We start from the raw sequence: 21,994 nt of genomic DNA on the forward strand, positions 1-21,994 counted from the left end.
AACTTCTTTGAAAAGCTATAGAGAGAAGGTAAATGTGTAAGGGGGTAGGGTGGTTGAGGGAGTAGAAGGGTCAGGTTGGATGAAGGGGGAGTTGAGGCATGGGGGTGGGGTGGTGGAGGTGGGGGGCGGCAGCGGGGGAGCCAGGTAGTGAGGTCGGTCAGGTTGTCATTGGGGTGGAGTGGGTTGGTTGAGGGTTTGGGGCAGCTGGGTGGTCGGGGATAGTTGGGGGCCGTGAGGGCTAGTCAGGTTGAATCGGGTGGGGGGCTATTCAGGGCATAGTCATAGTTGGGGCTAGTCAGGTTGGGTCGGGCTGGAGTCGGTTGGGGGCAGGGTGAGGTTGGTGGGGGGTGCGGGAGGAGGCCGGGGTTCGGGGTGTTAGTCAGGGGAGTCAGGTCATGGGGGGTCAGTGAGAGTGACTGGGGAGTCGGTTGTATAGTTAACCAGGTGTAAGACCTGGACTGCCGTAAGGTGATGCAAAGCAATGTGTGTGAAGGAGCATTCAAAATACCGTCTGAATTGATGTAACATGCCTCCACAGATATCAGTGCAGCACAATTACTGTTTCTTCATTGAAATGTTCATCATGTTTAGAAAAAATTGTCTCATTGACTTTTCACTGTAACATAATGAAGTAGACTGACTAGAAACTAGAGCTAGGCTGACTAGAAAATCCAGATAGCCATGTTTTGGGAAGTGCTGCCTGGGTTTCATTGTTTTTATTAAACCAACAGTATAAATATTTTGCCATATTTTTAAATCACTGGGTCTGGTCAACTGGAACAGTTAATGCCCACATGTAGCATTAGCTGGATGTTAAAAAGCGACTGTGACACTTAAATTGTAAAAATAGGGACATGAACATATTTGCTTTGGAGGAAAACAAAATGTAATCTTTTAAAAGTGTTAAATATCAATTAATTGTGTCGGTACAGACTAGATGGGCCGAAGGGCCTCTTCTGCATTGTGTGATTCTGTGATTCAAGAAATTAAAGAGTATTACGCTATTGTGGATGTCAGCAGGTTATCTAACTTAATTGCTCAGAATATAATCAAGCAAATTGAAATATAGAGCAATACTTTAGCTTTAGGGTTCCAAAAGTCTAGAACATAATCCTGGCAAAAATAATTGATGCATTATCAATTGACTTCGTTTAAAAGAAGCTAGGTAGATATCTAATTAAGAAGATGATTGATAAAATGCTTGGTATAACACTGTAACCCTTTGCTACTGGGAAATATAATCAGTGGAATACACTAGTTGAATCAAGTTAGATTCCATCCCCCACCAGGATGGTCTGAGGGCCCTTAGCTTCTTCCTTGAACAAAGGCCCGAACAATCCCCATCCACCACTACTCTCCTCCGTCTGGCTGAACTTGTTCTCACGCTGAACAATTTCTCCTTCAACTCCTCTCACTTCCTCCAAATAAAAGGTGTGGCTATGGGTACCCGCATGGGCCCCAGCTATGCCTGTCTCTTTATGGGGTACATGGAACATTCCTTGTTGCAGTCCTACTCCGGCCCCCTTCCACAACTGTTTCTCCGGTACATCGATGATTACTTCGGTGCCGCTTCATGCTCTCGTCGGGACTTGGAAAAATTTATTAATTTTGCTTCCAATCTCCACCCCTCCATCATTTTCACGTGGTCCATCTCTGACACTTCCCTTCCCTTCCTTGACCTCTCTGTCTCAATCTCTGGTGATAGACTGTCCACCAATATCCATTACAAACCCACCGACTCCCACAGCTATCTCGACTACAGCTCCTCACACCCCGCTTCCTGCAAGGACTCCATCCCATTCTCTCAGTTCCTTCGCCTCCGTCGCATCTGTTCCGATGATGCTACATTCAAAAACAGTTCCTCTGACATGTCCTCCTTCTTCCTTAACCGAGGTTTTCCACCCACGGTCGTTGACAGGGCCCTCAACCGTGTCCGGCCCATCTCCCGCGCATCCGCCCTCACGCCTTCTCCTCCCTCCCAGAAACATGATAGGGTCCCCCTTGTCCTCACTTATCACCCCACCAGCCTCTGCATTCAAAGGATCATCCTCTGCCATTTCTGCCAACTCCAGCATGATGCCACCACCAAACACATCTTCCCTTCACCCCCCTTATCGGCATTCCGTAGGGATCACTCCCTCCGGGACACCCTGGTCCACTCCTCCATCACCCCCTACTCCTCAACCCCCTCCTATGGCACCACCCCATGCCCACGCAAAAGATGCAACATCTGCCCCTTCACTTCCTCTCTCCTCACCGTCCAAGGACCCAAACACTCCTTTCAAGTGAAGCAGCATTTCACTTGCATTTCCCCCAACTTAGTCTACTGCATTCGTTGCTCCCAATGTGGTCTCCTATACATTGGAGAGACCAAACGTAAACTGGGCGACCGCTTTGCAGAACACCTGCGGTCTGTCCGCAAGAATGACCCAAACCTCCCTGTCACTTGCCATTTTAACACTCCACCCTGCTCTCTTGCCCACATGTCTGTCCTTGGCTTGCTGCATTGTTCCAGTGAAGCCCAACGCAAACTGGAGGAACAACACCTCATCTTCCGACTAGGCACTTTACAGCCTTCCGGACTGAATATTGAATTCAACAACTTTAGGTCGTGAGCTCCCTCCCCCATCCCCACCCCCTTTCTGTTTCCCCCTTCCTTTTTTTTCCAATAAATTATAAAGATTTTCCTTTTCCCACCTATTTCCATTATTTAAAAAAAAACCCCACTAGAGCTATACCTTGAGTGCCCTACCATCCATTCTTAATTAGCACATTCGTTTAGATAAAATCACCAACTTTAACTTTAACACCTATGTGTTCTATTGTACTATTGTCATTGACATCTTTTGATGATCTGCTTCTATCACTGCTTGTTTGTCCCTACAACCACACCGCCCCCCCTCCACCTCTCTCTCTCTCTATCTCTCCGCCCCCCACACACACACCTTAAACCAGTTTATATTTCAACTCTTTCTTGGACTCGAACTCAAGTTCTGTCGAAGGGCCATGAGGACTCGAAACGTCAACTCTTTTCTTCTCCGCCGATGCTGCCAGACCTGCTGAGTTTTTCCAGGTAATTCTGTTTTTGTTTTAGATCGTGCATTGTTAGACTTGTAAGGACAGTTTTCATGACTAGGATAGAGATAAATTTCACAAAACCTTTGTACGACTATGCGAAATAGGAGCAGAAGTAGGCCATTCGGCCCCTTGAGCCTGCTCCGTTATTCAATAAGATCATGGCTGATCTGTTCATTTCTGTACTAAAAGGCCAATCCCTAATTTTTAAAAAGTACCCCCCTAGTTCTGGACTCACCAACAAAATGAAGCATCCTTTCCACGTCCACATTGTTGAGACCGTTCAGGATCTTATATACTTCAAGTCACCCCTCATTCTTCTAAACTCAAGCCCAGTCTGTCCAACCTTATGAGGATAAGACAATCCGCTCATTCCAGGTACCAATCTAGTAAACCTCCTCTGAACTGCCCCCAACGCATTTACATCCTTCCTTAAATAAGGAGACCAAAACTGCACACAGTATTCGAGATATGGTCTCACCAATGCCCTGTGTAACGGAAGCATAACATCCTTACTTTTTTGTTCAATTCCTTTAGTAATAAAGGATAGCATTCCATTAGCCTTCTTAATTAGTTGCTGTACCTGCATACTAACTTTTTGTGATTCATGCACTAGAATTCTGCAGTCATTCTCTGTTTAAGTAATGTCTGCTTTGTTATTCTTCTTGCCAAAGTGAACAATTTCACATTTTCCCACACTATACTCCATCTTCCTGTTTTTTGTCCACTGGCTCCCCGAGTCTATATCCATCTAAAACCTCCTTAGGTCCTCTTCACAACCTACTTTCCTACCTATATTTGTGTCATCTGCAAATTTAGCTACTGTGCTTTAGATCCCATCATCTAAATTATTTATATAAATAGTAAAAAGTTGCGGCCCCTGCAGGACTCCACTCATCACATCCTACCAATCAGAAAAAGACCCATACTCTGTTTTCTGCAAGCCAGCCAATCTTCTATCCGTGCTAATATGTTATCCCCTGCACCATGAGCCTTTATTTGCTGCAATAACCTTTGGGGCGCTTATGTGGCACTTATCAAATGCATTCTGGAAATCCAAGCACGGTGCAGGCTCCCCTTTTTCCATAGCGCATGTTATTCCTTCGAAGAACCCCAGTAAATTAGTTAAACATGACTTCCCTTTCTAAAAACCATGCTGACTCTTCTCAATTACCTTAAGTTTTTCTAAATGCCCAGCTATAACCTCCTTAATGATCGATTCTAACACCTTCCCCACGATGGGCTTTGTACCAATGGTTATTTGCATTCCTCTAGACACTTACAAGTTGAACCAAGTCCACTACAAATATTCTCCTTAACCATTTTTTTCCAAAAGGAAAATGCACGTTGGGATATGTTCTTGAAAGTTTTAATTGTGGATCGTCGTATGATTAGAAGCACATAGCATTTAGTGATTGGAATTCCCAAATGGTTAATTGCTTCCTGTTATCAGGGTAAGGGACTTACTGGAATCTTATTGGAGTGAGGGAGAGACTTTGGTTTCCAAGCGAAATATGAATTCAATGAGATGGAGCAATTGTAAAGGAGTTTGAAGAACTAAGGAGTGATTTGCAGGATAGCACCTGTTATGATTCTCGCTGATGTTAATACTAAATAGTCAAATCCCAGAGTGAAACATGGCTTGACAGATCTTATTTTTAGAAACCTGTGGAGGAGTGTTACTGAACAAATTCACAAGAGCCTGAGGAACTTTTAACACAATAAACATTATTAAACAAGAAAAATGGACTATATTACACCAGACAAAAGGGTTGGAAAGATCTCAATACAAACACAAGAAGATGCTTCAAATTCACACTGTTTCTTTAACCCCGCAATATCTTTACAGAAACATAAACCAGTGAAGAGTTACCAGTAACTTGATACAAAGGCGTCTTGCTTGGGAACGGCACAGTTGCAAACAGTTTTCTTCCAGAGGATTCTTGAGCATTTACTTGATGCTTCTCACCTAACTCATATCTCTCCGCAAGACACCCAAAAACCACGTTCTAAACTCATTGTTTCTTCAGCTGCAGAGCAAAAAAATGAGTTCCCTAAACGCAGTCTTCCAATAGCACCTCTGCTAAACTGACCACTTTACTGAGTTCTATAACTAACTATTCAGCCAGCTACTGTCCCCAGTAGCGTAGTCTTTATCAGGAACTTAAAATTCTTGTCCTCTCTCTGTGACACACACACAACTCTTTTTTCCTGTCTTTACTCTGTGTCACTTGACCACTGTTGCTAGGCAACAGTAAAGGTTTTTCCTTCCAGAATCACTAAACTTTTCACCCATATCTTTACCTTCAGGGGGTTGTAGAACCTCATTAAAAATGTATATATACAAACAAGCCCAAAAGACCTGACCTTTCAGTCAGGAGCCTAACCAACACCAAGGCTCACAAATGACCTAAATGAAACTGAAATTATTTTACCTTTCTTAACACACAAATATATATCAACTTAAAAATTATGCATTATTCACAATAAATCAGTGAAATAGTAGTCTCCTAATATTCCCCATTGCCATTTATTAGGCCAGTTACGGAGAAGCAGGTTAATCACACCCATGCATGGCTTCAATGATGGTGTAAAAGAATGGTCTTCAGATTTCTAGAGCACTGGGAGAAATATTGGATAGGATTCATCTAAACAAACAAAGAAACAGTAGAGGTCAGTTGCTGCATAAATTCCTAGCTGGATCAGCGGGGAAATATATCTATTCATAGATCAGGGCATCCTGTAAAAAAGAAGCAGATATTTGTCTTCAGTAATGCTAACTTTAACTGGTTAGGATCCAATGACTGTAGTTAAAAATAAGAAAGCAAAACTTGCACTTGTATAGAATTTTTCATGACATCAAATCATCCCGAAGTGCATTAGATCCAATGAAGTGCCTTTGAAGTCTAGCGTAATGTAATAGACTGGGAAACATCGATGGTCGTAAATCAATAAAACAATGGTGGAACCTATTCAAGACCCACTTTTGTAGTGATGGAGTAAAGTTTAGGAGAGTAATTAGGGCCAATAAGAACTTAGAAAATCAACTCTTTCTTGGACTCGAACGCAAGTTCTGTCGAAGGGTCATGAGGACTCGAAACGTCAACTCTTTTCTTCTCCGCCGATGCTGCCAGACCTGCTGAGTTTTTCCAGGTAATTCTGTTTTTGTTTTAGAAAATAGATGTTGGAGTAAGCCATTTGACCCTTAGAGCCTATTCAGCCATTCAAAAGATTATGGCTGATCTTCTACCTCAACTTTCTGCACTGTCCCAAAACCCTTAATTCCCAACAATCTATTGATCTTTACCTTGAATATACTCTTGAATACTTAAACAGATGTTGAATGACAGGTGGCATAAACTTCACTTTGATACTGTATCCTGCTCATGACCATGAGGCTGTCATCTTTCAGTTAAACTTCAGATGCAAATATCTAGACATTTAAGCAAAGGTGTAGGTTTTTAGGTGAGTAATCTAACTAATCAGTGCCTTGCATTTTTCCACATTAGGTCAAAATGAATCAGGTGTAGCTGTGCACAATGGAAGAATCTATCTAATTGGTGGGTACTCCATCTGGACCAATGAGCCATTAGCATGTATCCAGGTCAGTGTCTTGGTTCATTTCCTTCTTTCAATTTTTTTAAAGGAGTACCAATTGTGGAAGGAAAAATTCATCGCTTCTTTTGCCTGTTCCGTTACAGAAATTTAAGGGTTTTTCACACTTCAGCAAAAATCTTCAAGATACTAAGGAAAGTATTGCATTAAGCACACACACAAATTAAGGAATTTTGATTAGATTGAATAAGAAGAAATTCAACAACTATAATTAACTACATTTGTGGCTTGCTTAGTGGTGGAAGCTGCAAAATATGAGAGTGACTTAACTGATGTTACAGGGACATTACTGCTGGCAATTACACCCAACTTTTTATGAATCTTCTAAATTCTGAACCTAGAATATAGTTCAGAATGAATAACTGTAAATGTGTGCATATGTAAAATATACATAAATGAAGAAGATGGTGAATTTTAACTAGAAAATTATTTCAAGAGATTTGTGGTAAAATTTTTATTTATTATAAAATATATATCAAACATAAAAATGTAATTCTCTATTGATTTCTTCTTTAGGTCCTGGATGTCAGTACAGAAGGCAAAGAAGAGGTGTTTTATGGGCCAACACTACCTTTTGCTTCCAATGGAATAGCAGGATGCTTTCTCCCAGCCCCTTATTTTACATGCCCTAATCTTCAGACACTGCAAGTGCCTCATCACAGGATAGGTGCTATGTGAAAGTATAGAGCTTAAGGTATCTGTCCAAGTGAAGTGTGAATGAATGTGAATATATGTGACATCAACAGTGGTTTTGATATTTTCACCATTTTATGTGCATAGGCCAAAGCCTACATTCAATTGTAACATGTCCCAGTTAAGATCACAAACACATAGCTTACCTTATCCTGAATGCATTGTAACTAGTACTATGACAACTACTATTTCTGTCAGAAAACAATTGGTGTAAAATTGGAATGGGTGATGCCTGCTCTTGGGTGGTCTGGGTGCTGTTTGAGGATCAAAAGTGGCGTATGTAGCATGTGCACGTTTTGGGGGTGAGCAGCACCGGACATCATATTGGTGAGGGTGTTAGTGTAAACACAATGAATGGCCATCAGAAGTAGGCACATCAGGCAGCATACAACAGTAATTTGACAACAGCGCTATAATGTTGGAGCTCAACATTCCAGCTAATGCCCTGTCTTAACCTCACATGAACACCCATTCAGCAGCAGGATGGAGCCCCACCCAACAGTGATATTTAAAGTTGTCATCAACTACTTACAAGTTAGTTGTTGGTTGATTTTTTTCGGGCTGTTGCTCCAATTCTACAAGTGCTTGATGCTTTCTATAGTTGTTTAAAGTTGCAAAGATCTACAGGGAGTGATTTTGCTGACTTTAAAGCTTTTGTACAAATCAGTTTGCCCCAGACATGGATGCACGAATAGGCATTCCCCTCGGAATATAGCATGCCTGCGAGAATGAACAGAGACCACACAGAACAGGACAAGCTGCCAGAAGAGGGAGTGGGAGTGGGAAAAGTGCTCACAGCAGGAGATCTTATCGGCCCATGGTGCTTAGTTTTCAGTTCTCCTCCCTGAACCTCAGTGAGGAACAATGTGTGCAATGACTGCTCTTCCATAAGAAGCTCCTCACTGAAATCTGCCACCATCCGAAACCTCAGAACAGGGAAAGGATTGCATTGCCAGTGGCTGTGAAAATGACTGTAGCAATGAACTTTTATGTATCTAGCTCCTTCCAGGCTGGAGCTAGAGATAATTGCAGCATCTCACAGTTTTTTGTCCACAGTTGTGTAAGGGAAGCCACAGATGCTGTCTCTTCGTTCTCTCTTGTCAAAGAGAAACAGGTGAAGCAAACACATGGCTTTGTTCGAATTCCAGGCTTTCCATTGGTGCAAGCTGCTGTTGATTGCATTGGAGGTGCCATATGTCAACTCTACCCTATTCCAGAACTGAAAGAGATTCTACTCCTTCAACATCCAGCTGGTGTGTAACCACAGGCAGTAAATTAAGCAGGTTAATGCTCATTATCCTAGCAGCAGTCATGATGCCTTCATTCTGTGACAGTCTGCTCTTACAACTGCATTTGAGGCACCACATCAAAGCAAAGAGTGGTTACTGCGTGACAACAGTGATTGTTACAATCCCCCATAGAGACCAATAACTTTTAAAAAGAGAGATGAATTTCCCAGCGACTGACAGAAAGAAATGCACAACAAAATTTAATGTTATAAGACTTTTACTTTCACAAATAAACCAAAATTAACATGGACTAAACATTACCTAACAGGCAACTAATACACCAAACTAACAAACTAAAGAAAAGGTACTTCTCCAATAATTAACACAACCAAAATACTTTATAACAAGTCTTTACTTTATACAATGTTCGCAGCAGATATGTAGCCTTGAAGATTAAGATCCAATCTCATCCCGGCTTTTAAGCAGGCTCCCTTCTCCATGCCATTGCATGGTGAGTCTTCCAGTGTCCTTTGAAAGTCATTTCACTCAGCCTTCTGAGTGCCCTCGAACTGACTTTGAGTAGTAAGGCCGGCTCCTTGGTCCTTAAATCTCTGCCGTGGAGACCCCTCTCTTCAAACAGAGAACCAGTTCTCACCAGCATCCTGCTTGGATTGCTGTTTCTGTCTCCTCTCCATGGGCGAAATTTTCCCAGGTTTGCACTAAGTGCGGCTGCGATGGCAGGTTTTCATACTGTATCGTCCCAAACCTGCCTCATTATTTATGCAAGCCCGAGAAACACGGCGTTTCCATAGCGGGCGGGCTCTCATTCACCCGCCTGCCATCACCCCACTGCCATATCACGCCGAACGCTATGTTTAAAGGCCAGCCACAAGCACACATCTCAGTGCTTCCAGCTCACCGCTGCTGCATAGAAGGCGTGGCCCTAAAACTGAAGAAGACTGCAGTCTCCAGGTTTAATGACAGGTCTCTCAAGCGACATTTGGATACCATGGAGGCCCACCGGGATGTCCTGTACCCCGGGTCTGGCCTCGGGATGGGGAGCAACATGACCATTCCAGCATGGTAAGCGGTGGCAGCAGTGGTCAGCGCCAACATCCTTCAGAAGAGGACAGCCACCCAGTGCCAGAAGAGGATGAATGACCTCCTCCATTCCACCAGGGTAAGTTGCTCTTCTCATCACTCTCAACTCACACACTCACAAACCCATCACACATCCACAGGGCCCTCATTCACTGCCAGTTCAAGGGACATCACCATTCACTCACTCACACACACCATCATTGTCCACATCCCATCCAGGGGACCACTCAACACCCACACAGGCCAGGCATACTTATCATCTGGTCTCGCAGGCATCCTGCTTACACTTTTTCCATCTCTATCCACAAGTTGGCACACAACAAAGAGAGAGAGATCACAGACCGGTGGAGGAATGCCTGAACTCAAGGTCCTCACGGACTTTGAAAACAGAACCATCCAGCTGGCCCACGAGGATCTGGACTGGTCCAGTGCTGATGGTGAGGTTGGCGCTGCTCTACCAAGTGAGGATCCAGCAGTGCAGTATCCATCAGACAACCATGCTGCGAGTGATGTGTCCTCTTTCACAGGCCCCTTCTGTGCATTAATTATCTCCCCTTGCTTTCGCAGGCACATCTGCCAAACAGCCGACAGAGTCCATGACCAGGGCCTCCTGTCAAGGCCCGAAGAAACCTCTGAAGAGGAATCTGGAGACACCCTCCTTGAAGTCTCAGCTCACCCACACCTTCCATCAGCACAGAGACACACACTTTGGTGGGACCTAGCTTTAGGGAGTAGCCTTGAGATCACAATCTGGTGAGCACATCACACTTTCTGATCCACAGCAGACAGACACAGGGACTTCTCAGGTGTCCGGAACTCAGAGGAGCTGCAAAGACAAGCTCGGGAACATCAAGAAGGGATGTCCGCTGCAGTCCTCAGATTGATAGGCACGATGGAGGAGTCTGCCTGAGATAATAGCAACAGCATGCCAGCCAACTGGTAGGATGGTTGCCACCATGGAGACCTTGGTCCAGGACTTCGCTCCTGCACTGCTGTGCGGATACAACTCCTTCACTGATGCCATAGTTGGCCTCCAACAGTGTGTATGCGAGAGGGGTGCTGGGCAGCTTGACCTCATTCCAGCTACCCCTGTTCCTCAAGGAATCAGCCTGGGGCCCAGGGGAACCCGTGGGGATGAGGTTCTGCAAGTGCACGTTCCGGCCCATCCATCCAGGTGATTCTGGGAGTGACCGGCCCATCCGAATCCCCTCTTGCTGCGACCTCAGCAGCTTCAGCTCCACAGGGCAAGGAGGGTGCCACTGCCACACAGCAGGGCCCTGAAAGGAGGCTGGGGCCTTCCAAGTCTTGGCCTCCAGAGGACGGCTGCCAGAGTCATCACAGATGGAGCGTCGCAGTCAGCAGGCTGCCTCCGCCTCTACTGTGGATGTCCGGGGAGCACCAAGATGTAGCGGCAGGGTTAGGAAGGTTAAGAGGAATTAGTTGCACAGCCTTGGCACAGGTGGTAATCACTTGTATATACTGTTCACTATTGTCAATAAACTCCCAATAATGTCTCCCTGCCTATGGCTCCCTGTTCTGATGAGCAGTGTTCTTACCACTCAGATGTGAAAATTTTATGCACAGGATAGAAGGCAAGTGCCTCAGTCCAGGGCTTCTCCCCTGTGCTCTGTGCAGCCTTCAGAACAAAGTGAGGGTCCAGCCTCACACTCCCTGGAAACATAACTGATGCTTGCTCCTCGGCGGTGCTTGTCATTGCTGCCAGAATGTAGTAGGCAAGTGCCACAGAGTTCTCTCATTTTCTAGATATGCTCTCAGCACCTTTCAGGTGGGGCTGGCCCCCATCTCTTTACTATCTGTGACCAATGATGCTGCAGCATGAGCTTCATTATAGCGTCGCTCTGCTGTAGTCTGAGGCCGCAGCACAGGTGCCATCAGCCACAGCCTCTGCTGGTAGCCCTTGTCCCCAAGGAGCCAACCCTGCAGCCTCTGTGGACCCTGGAAGATTCCAGGAATCTCTGACCGACTGAGGAGGCAGGCATCCTGCATACTGCCTGGAAACTGTGTGCATACCTGCAGGATGCCTTTCTGGTGGTCACACAGCAGCTACACATTCAGCGAATGGAACCCCTTGCAGTTAATGTAGTCCACTCCGTGTTGCAATGGAGATCTAAGCGCCACATGAGTGCAGTCAATCGCACCCTGTACCTCTGGAAATCCCGAGATCTGGGGAAATCCAATTGCTCTTGCACCCTGGCTGTCCCGGTTCCAGGCGACATGCATAAAATTAGTGCCCTCACAAAGGTGGCCTCCATGACCTCATGGATGCATTTGTGGGTGGAGGCTTGTGAGGTCCCACAGAGGTCACCTGTGGAGCCCTGAAAGGAGCCACTGGCATAGAAATTGAGCGCCACGGTCACTTTCATGGCCACTGGCAGTGGATAACCTTCATGTCCACATGGCACCAAATCCTGCAGTAACTGGCAGATTTGAGCAACCAGTTCCCTAGACACACGCAGTCTTCGGCAACATTGGTTCTTGGTTATCTGCAGGAATGACAAGCGGCATCTATAGACCCTGGGTGTCACTAGGCACCAGCCTGCGATGGCTCGCTGTGGCTCTTGGGCGGCGTGTGTGGGAGCCCCAGCTGCCCCTTCTTTATGACGTTGCTGCTCCTGCCTCTGCACAGTCGTCAGGAGCCTCAGTCGATCTCTCCTCCGTCTTCTTCGTGCTCTGTGGGCCATCAGGCATACAGCTAATTCACCAGGCTCCGTGATCCTGATGTACTCCTCCTGCAGGATGAAAGAGAGAGACATGTGGTTAGCATGGGTGTACTAAGAACCTGTCCTGGTTAAGTGTGTAGCCCCCTTAATACTTCCTGGAGAGTGCTGGCTACCACTTAGATGGCCAGAGATTAGTGCGCTGCGTGGCTACCCTGTTAGCTTTACCATGGGGGAAACTGGTCCAAACTGGAATGCTGATATTGCAAGGGGCTGTGAGCACCTCCAGCAGCGACTGCACCATGGCCAGTTTTAGCGAGGAGATCGTACAATGTGTGCAGTCTAACTGCTCTGCAGTCCACGAAGGTGCTCATGTGCAGTCCGTGCCAGGGAGGGGGGAGCTCTGGAAAACTTGGTGGGACTTTGTTGCCTCTGCGTTGCTTGGGTGGGTAGATATATTAGGAGCCCGACCCCCAATAATATCAATGTGGCTGCGCCTAAGCTCTGAGTTGCAGAGTAATGGTCATTTTATATAGGTTTCCCAAATGTGTTGTTGCTTCCCTTACCCACCTCCCCCCCCCCCCCAAACCCCTACTCCCACCCTGAATGCTTGTGTGCTATATTCAACAGCAGGGCTGCAGTGTTTCAGTAGGTACTCCCACCACCACCCCCCCACCACCACCACCACCACCACCACCACCACCACCACCAGTTGCCTCAGAGTCAGGGATGCCCCTTAACCACGACGCCCCCCCCCCCCCCCCCCCCCCCAACCACCACCACCACCCACCGCTCTCCCTCATCCTCAAAAGTCACCTCCAAGGAGGGCGGCACTTAGCCCCGACCCCCCCAAGCATCCCTGAATCCTGCAAAGCAACCCTGGTGATCTCTGCAAAATGTTGTTGTGCATTCACCTCCAGTTCACCCAAAGTGCAGGCCACCAAGTGCACGTCGCCTCTTTGCTGTTTTGAAACACATTGGCGTTCTTTCCCGCTGATATGGGCGGACGATCCAGCAAGAGCCTGGAGGTATGCTGATATATTACAATGAGGTTCCCGATGACTGATGGCGGGAAATATAGCCCGCCATTGGCGGGCTGTGCAGACAATTGCAACCTGCCTTCCCGCCATCGTGAAACTGATCACGCCATGTTGTCCGCTTTCATGCCTGCTGCCTGCAGGCACAGAATACTCTACCCTGTGTCTCTGGTGTCTGGTTTCCCTCTCCATATCTCTGTCTCTGTGTCCAGAAAACCAGCCATTCCTCATCAGTGAACACGTGAAACATGTCACTTGTTTTTCAGTAGATTTCTGCCCAGGCCTCTTTCCTCATAGGCAACCGGACCACACGGACCTGTCTCCGGGCAGAGCTTTAGTACAAGCTCACTATCCCCTTACTCCAGCCATTCTTTTTCACCTTAAATTGAAAGAGACATTTTAAACATAGTTGACTTATAAAGTCCTGTATTCATAACACTCGCTGCTGATGACATGACTGATGATTCCTGTGTGCAACCTGTGCACCGTGGGCAGCATGCATACTATGAAAGCCATGCTGCCACATAAATTCTGATAGAGCAGACCAGTAGCATACTGAAACAAAACTTCTGCCTGGACTGCACTGGAGGAGCCCCGCACAGCTGAGTGGCCGTCATGATCTGTAATGCTGCTGCTCAACCACAACTTCATGAGGGAAGAGCCCTTACCTCCGGCTGTACAACGAGGAACAGAAGCATGAGGAGAAAGAAAGGAGGCAACCTAGACAGTCCCTTTCTGGCCAAGCTGTCCAGGAAGAACTCATCTGAGTGCAAGAACAGTAACTGCAACTCCAATCCCCATTCAGCAACCTTATCTTCCCTGTCACTGGCAGCGTTTTCTTGGCCTACATTACAAAAACAAAAGCCAACACAAGATAAACATTCCAAATTTATAAATGAGGTCATCCCATATTGCATACAAAAGCCAAATAATCAACTTTGTGCATTCCCTTAGTGCTTGTCGTCTGTGTGCCTTCGCATGTCCTAGTGTTCCTGCACAGGGAGGGAGGATGAATACTGGAATCCTGAGAGATGGCAGCAGGTTCATGCTCCAAGGAGCTACTCCCAACCTGGGGCAGCACCTTAATAATCCCAGTAATTTGTTGGAGGGGTGGTTGCTTGATTGCTGTGACACCCTGTAAACTCCTTGGTGCACGAATCCATAACCATTGAAGCAGTCTGAGCCTGCATTGCAAGAAGCTAACCTTGAAGGGCTTAAGAATGAGCTTCCACTGCAGCACTCAAACATTGGGTGTGAGCTGCTTGTGCTGCAATGGAACTTGAGGCATTAGTCTCAGATTTGTGGAGGTAATGGCATAGTGGTATTGTCACTGGACTAATAATCTAGAGACCCAGGGTAATGCTCTGGGGACCCGGGTTTCAATCCCGTCGTGGTATATGGTGAAATTTTGAATTCTATAAAAATCTGGAATTAAAAGTCTAACAATGACCATGAAACCATTGTCGATTGTTGTGAAAACCCATCTGGTTCACTAATGCCCTTTAGGGAAGGAAATCTGCTACCCTTCCCTGGTCTGGCCTACTTGTGACTCCAGATCCACATCAATGTGGTTGACTCTTAAATGCCCTCTGAACAAGGGCAATTAGGGATGGGTAATAAATGCTGCCCTAGGCAGTGATGCCCCCATCCCATGAATGATTTTTTAAAAAAGTCATCAAATGCTGCATCATGCTCTTGCACACCAGTGTAGATTTGGCAATCATTTCTATGCTGGAAAGGATGGGATCTAAGATCTCTGCAAAGCCCTATGCCAATTTAGTGCCAGACACCTCAGTGCTCCTTGATATTGACCAGAGGCCTTCCAATGCACCTAGCATTTCATTGTAAATAGGCATCAGCATTCTCCTGTAAGCTGTCTCATTGAAATGTTCATTTGAGTTCCCTGCAGCAGAACTCATGTGCAACCTTGCCATCTGTTAAGCTGGCACCCAAACTGCCCTTGCCTGCAGGCCACTTATGCCTGGTATTTCACCATGTGCAGCTCCCACTTCTATACTAAATCTATACTACCCACAGTGTCCGTCCTTGATCTGGTGCTCCAAGTGTGAAGTCAAGTAACAGTGCATTTTCATCATCACTATGCCTCCACTGCTTGGCCAGATTGCATTTCTTGGGTATCTGAAAAGTGGAAGGTACAGTGTAAGGTTGTAATGTGCAGAAGGGGGAAAGTAAGAGGTGCAAGCTTACACCATCTGCAGCTTGTAAATGAGAAGAGATTGTGGAATGAGAGCGAGAAGGAGGGATAGGTAAGATCATACCATTGTGTTCAGTGGTCATGGCCTTAGCAGTGGACATCCCAATAAAGACCAACATCATCTCTTCCATGGGGATTAGGATATGCAGGCATGGCTGATTCCCTCCCATTATCCCTGCAGCCTCTGGTTGTGCCCTATTTTGTCCTGCAAGAGACAGGGAAGTATGTCGGTGAGTGTTGGGCAATCTTTTTGGATGATATGGCTGTCATGGTTAAATAGTTGGCAATCTATGCAATTGAGAGATCTGGCTCTGAGGCTTGCAGCAGTGCTAAGTGTGTGAGGGTGAGGTGGAGCATATGAATGTTAGGTGCAAGTCCTGATTGCTGAGATTTTGGTGATAGATAAGTAATAACATTGTGGTGCATTGAGGAGTGTCTGAGGCCAGTTGGGGGATATGACATTTGAGGATCATGGACCTTGACCACTTGACTGGGGTCATTGAACTTCTTGCGGCACTTCATTCAGGTTTGAATCATGGCATTGATCTCTGGATACCTGTTCTCACTACCTTCGAACCATGTGTCTGGAGGGCCGCCTGAAGAAATGAGACATCTCTCCATTCCATCTCCTCCACCGAGGCTTTCAGTGTAGAAAACTTTAGTGCCTGCATTTTCCCATGTTGTGGTTCCCTAGTAAAATTCATTTTCAACATAACTGCCAGTCCCTGCCCAGCTAAATTGCACCTCCCCTTTAAGAGGTGCAGGTAGGCTCTAACTGCTGCTCGCCATTCACATTGGTCACTTGCTGTTGCATCCAGTCAATCAACAGCAATGTTAACACTGGCTGAACACGGAAATCATTTAAAACGGCAAGCAGCAGAAGTTGGCTTGCTGCCTGTGTTGCATTCAACAGAAGTGGGTTAGTTGCACGTCGCAATCTCTATATTCGTTTTTGGAGGCAATCAAATTTAGTCCCCAAGATTTGCCAATAGTTTCAAGAGAACGATGAAAATCCTACTTTTATTTGAAGGAAATTATTTTATTCAGTTTACGAGGCTAAAGCTGAATCTGATTTTATACATAAGTATCCATGGTTACATCAACATTCATTTTTCTTTCTCTTTCTTGTGGGGAAAAGGGGTTGCAGTCAGTTTTGATAAGTATTTCCATTAATTTCCTAACCATTAGTCATGCTCTTCTAATTGTAGTTTAAGTTTAATAATAATCATCTTCCCCACTTTATGTATCTGCAAGACAGTTGATGTATCCATTCTGTAGTTTATTTCATTATCCTGTGAGCAGGTCAAAATTTACTCATGAAATATTAAAGAGTAAAAATTGCTGATAGCGATATTTGTGGGTGAATGTTTAACCAGTTCATACAGAAACCCTCTAGATCGACAAGTTCATGCTTCCTCCAAACTGGGAGTAGAGGAACATCCTATGAATATGTGAAGTGCTCATCTGCTTTATCACCACCAGTAATTTCTACCTTAAATGCTAATTTTGGGATGTATTTTTGCAGATCTGTATTCAAAATACATCATAAGATTATAACTATATGAACCCTTTCATAGCTGTACATATTTCCAGGATTTCTTGGATAACAAACATCAAGAACAGATTCTTATTAAATTTGGGGGCATGTGATGCATTCAGTAGTTAAGTCATTCTAAATTAGCACTCCTAAACCTAGGAAAAATAACACAAGTAAACATTATACGATAAATTTTCCAGCTGCCAAAGCTGGGGTCACCACTGTGGGACAGATGATGAGGGGGCATGAAAAATGGGTGGAGGTCACCCTTGCTGAGACCATCACTCATTGTGCACTGTATGATGTTCTAAGGCTGACCTAAATTAGTCTTGTCCAAAATATATATGAGAAATTTGTTTTAATATTAGCATAGTAGTAATCAGTACAGGCAAGTTTTTCCAATTTTCTCATGGGGCACATGCTGTGTGATCATCATCGGATTCGGTATATACTCTGCTGTATCTTTGAAGAGTATATGAAAATGGGCATTAACTTTGATTTAAGTGACATAACATTTCCCAAGTTTACTGTGGGAATTTCTTCTGAATTTTGGAGATGTTTAATGAATTCTTGGGATATGGAAACTTTATCAGATATTCCCCAAATTCATGTTATTTGAGAAAGGAAGAGGGTGAAAGAAATGATGCAAGACAGGTTTGATTGCTTCATATATGGATTTTCTTTACCTATCCTTATCCAACCACGTCTAATTAGGAATCTGCAAAGGAAATGGTAATGCAAGCTCCAATACGCCAAGTGCCGTTTACAGAGTGATGCTGAAATCTGACCTGCAGATTGCCCACAGCACAATATCATTTAAGGGTAATATAACCTTATACTTTGCCTTTAGCTCATTCCAAGGCACTGCAGGGCACATTAACAGTTAGTCAGTCGGCAATGCACGGTGCATGGTAGGATTTGGCAAAATATGGTTGTTGATGCCACCCATTTGGGCATTAAGATCTGTTTACATAACTTCATGTTCTCGTATTCCACAAAGGGTCAACTCTGCCACTAAGAAATGTAACTAGCAACACAGATCAGATCCTGCTTTTCAGGCAACAGTTATGATACCCTCATTTACAAAACTCCTGTGCCCTATTAGGGGAGGCAACGATGTAGTGGTATTGCCACTGGACTGGTAAAGCTCTGGATTTCACCTTTCCCAATTTTAATTTCAGCCTAGTGTCGTCTCTGGCATCTAATAACAGTGTTGACATCAATCTGCATCCAGTCACATTGAAGTGTTCTCACAGACAGCAAACCAGGAAGTAAAAAGCATTGATCATCCTTCACTTCATAATAATTGTACAGGGAGCAAAATAAAGATTAGGGTATATAGATGGGAATGATTTAGAAGCTGAAGTAAGTGTTGTGAAAGATGAGACCACTCAAGTCTGAGAGTTCCAGTAAGCAAGGCCTTTGTTTAAGAATGTGCTGGAAAGATCATCCCAGTTGGTTTTCCAAGGATCTCTCCCCGATACAAAGCCTGTTTCACTATTTGATATAGTCCTTGGTTCTCACATAGCAAAGCAATGTTTGTTACAACCCCCCATCACCGGCATTGCCGGAACACATACATCACCTAATCAAGAGTGGGGGTACTTCCTTCTGCAGATGTTATCTCAACAGTTTCAGCATGTGGCCTCAGTGGGGGTTTGTTCGTGTTTGGGGCTTAATGGCTCCCTGTCGTTTTCCTTATCTCCTTAACATCTTGTTTACCCATGCTGTGAAGGCCATTAGGTTTACAACTTGTGACTCTTAACTAGTTCCCACAGTATTGGCTATTTTTCCCATCATGCCTAGAAAGAGCTCTCGTAACTACACTTGTCTACTTTAAAGCTGTTAATGCATGTCTTAATATCAGTCTTAATATTGAATTATTTCAATTACACCACTTCATAAGATTAACTTTAAAAAAATTAATAATTTGATTTTTTAAAAACGTGGAATATTTTATCATAATGGAGACATTTGACATTCCACAAATATAAAATTAGTTTTCCAGGGCCAGAAAGCTTGTCCAGCAGTAATTATGAATTAGAATGGAGGAGCAAGGAACCACTGACAGCAACTTATGGATTTGTGCATTTATGCATGTGAAGGTGCAGGAATTGCTCATGGTCAATGAGTGGATGTCCTTTGGCCCATTAGGAGTGTCACGTGTGGTGAACACGTGACAAGCCTTCATTGATGGAATGCCATATATGATTCAGCTGTGCCTCCTTCACTATTGCCTGCATTCCCAAATTCTACATTCCTATGTGTTTCTCTTGAGGTGCAACAACTATGTGGTGTAGCCACAGAGTTCTGAGTAGCCCTTTAACAGTGCTAATGAAGCCATTGGCTTTCGTCGTAAGGAGGTCCTCCTCCTCTCTTTCTAAGCATACAACTGCTCACCCCTGCAGCAACAAGAGGTTAGAGGGTGACCCCAGAAAGGCAGATTCCCCACGGAAATTCATTCCCATGTCCTACATTCTAAGAGTTGCCTCTAGTTCCTGTACTCTATTTTTACTGGTTTACAGATTAACATATAAACACTGCACCACTGACCAATTAATACTAATCATGGCTATTGTCCTTTCTTTTTCCTTCATATTTCTTCTCTTACTTCTCCTATCTACTCTTGCATATCTTTCCATATCCTCTCCCTAAAGCTTAATATTCTAGCTACTTTTCCTCTTCACTATACTTATTTGTAACCTCTCTTGCATCATCTTTGAAATTTGATGCTTCGCCCTACTTTACCAATTTAAATCCTTCCCCATTACTATGTTTATTCTTTCTGCAGTGACATTGTCCATTCATTTTAGGTAAAGCCTGTCCCAGTTGCAAAACATTCTCCTTTTCAGAACTTGCCCTAATACCATGGAAGTCTGCAACCCTCCCTTTTTACACCATTTGTTAAGATACACATAGATGTACCTGATCTGTTTATTCCTAAATAGGAATAGTGCTAAAACCCTCTGTTTTAAAAGCCTAACTCCTCAAATTCTCTTTTTTAACAATAACCTCCATCCTGTTTTTCCATTATCATCTACTGCAACATGAATTATCTCTTTCCAAAATCATGTACATCGACTCCATTTTTTTGCACCCTGATAACTGGGGGCTAATAGACCACTTGGACCTCCCAGTCAAAGCTGCAATGAAATTTATCCATTTCTCTGATAAAATCCCCAATAGCAGTAAAGAAAGCAAACAATTTCAATCCACCTAGTCCATCATCCCAAAGCCAGTGGATAGGCATCCACTCTTGCTCTGTTTAACTATCGTTCTCTTATTCCTTACTGTGTAGTATTCCTTAAGCTCAGGACTTGGAGCATAAGCAAGTCCATTTGGGGACAGTCCTTAGACCTGTACTTGTATTGGATACACAAGATTTTCAAACACTTCCATAGTGTAGCAATTTTTTCCATTCAAAGTGGTCAAAAAAATGAGTGCTGGATTATGAACAGAGATGTTGTGATTTGATTTTTGGATATTATCTTTGATTCTACAGACCAAGATGTTTTTCAGAATGTTCTGGTGGCTTGTAAGTGAAGAATTTTAGACTATTGATGGCAATTCCAATCTTGCGCTGGTGTTTATATGCATGCTTCCCCTTGATGGTGAGTTGTACCATTCTCAGCTGGGTCATTAGGAGGCTTGGGAAGGGGAAAAGCTGCCAAAAAAATCTGCCACTAATTTCATTAACAGTCCTACTTCCCTGATCATCAAAATTATAGTTTTAAAATAGAGGGGAAAAATAATTAAATGAACAATACCTTTTCAAAGCCTGCTATGGCTACAAAAACATGGTTACAATGTTGAAAGCTTTAAACATAACAATTATTTGCTAGACAGCACAGCCTTTTATAGGAAACTGTCATAGTTTAAATGTTGCATGCTTTTGAATATTTCTAAAGCACATTAATGTGATCTGCAGTATTAGTTCTGTGTTTTGGGTCACAAAGGGATGAATATATTTTACATTAAAACTTCAGAAAAAAAAATGGTAAACCTGTGCATATATTCTAAATCAAAAGTCGTATATGCTACACATTTGAAATCAATGCAACACAATCTTCTGAACTGTGTAATACTCATTATAATAATGCTGATTTCACAGAAATCAGTCATCTTCTATCAATGTGGCTGCAGTGTTTACAAGCTGCTAGGTGCATTGCAGTAACTTACCTTGGTTTCTTTGATGACACCTTGCAACCCAAGACTTCTACCACCTAGAAGGACAAAGGTAGCAAGTGCATGCGAACACCACCACCTTCAAGCTCCCCTCCCAAGACGAGGATCCACAACATCCCCATCCTCAAAGATGGGGGACCCCAACATGTCAGTGCAAAAGACGAGGCTGAAGCATTTGGAACCATCTTCAGGCAGAAGTGGATGATCCATCTCGGCCTCCTCCTGAAGTCCCCACCATCATAAATGCCATTTTTCAGCCAATCTGATTCATTCCATGTGGCCTCAAGAAACGGCTGAAGGCACTGGATGTGGCAAGGCCATGGCCCTGACAACATCCTGGCTGTAGTACTGAAGACTTTTGCTCCAGAACTAGCCATGCCCCTAGCCAAACTGTTCCAGTACAGCTACAACACTGGCATCTACTCAGCAATTTGGAAAATTGCCCAGGTAAGTCCTTTTCAATAAAAAGGAGGGCAAATCTAACCTAGCCAATTACTCCCCATCACTCTACTCTCAATCATCAATAAATTGATGGAGGGTGTTGTTAACAGTGCTATGAAGTGGCATTGAAAACAAAATATACCAGAAATACTAAACAGATTAGAGCACTGTACTTAGCAAAAAACTAT

General features: G+C 44.2%; 1 protein-coding gene across 7 annotated transcripts in view; it reads left to right on the plus strand.

Moving 5' to 3' along the window:
* Window positions 1-7,368, plus strand: part of klhl32 (kelch-like family member 32) — a 263,410-nt gene extending 256,042 nt beyond the window's left edge. For 5 of the 7 annotated variants that reach the window (XM_041188385.1, XM_041188389.1, XM_041188387.1 and 2 more), the window contains 2 exons: window positions 6,585-6,679; window positions 7,207-7,368. In XM_041188385.1, coding sequence (XP_041044319.1) covers window positions 6,585-6,679; window positions 7,207-7,368 — 257 coding nt within the window. The remainder of the gene's footprint in view (window positions 1-6,584; window positions 6,680-7,206) is intronic. The other 2 variants (XM_041188391.1, XM_041188392.1) reach the window with 1 other exon arrangement.
* Window positions 7,369-21,994: the final 14,626 nt, after the last annotated feature.

The sequence above is a fragment of the Carcharodon carcharias genome, chromosome 5 (assembly GCF_017639515.1).
Source record: "Carcharodon carcharias isolate sCarCar2 chromosome 5, sCarCar2.pri, whole genome shotgun sequence".
Classification (NCBI taxonomy): domain Eukaryota; kingdom Metazoa; phylum Chordata; class Chondrichthyes; order Lamniformes; family Lamnidae; genus Carcharodon; species Carcharodon carcharias.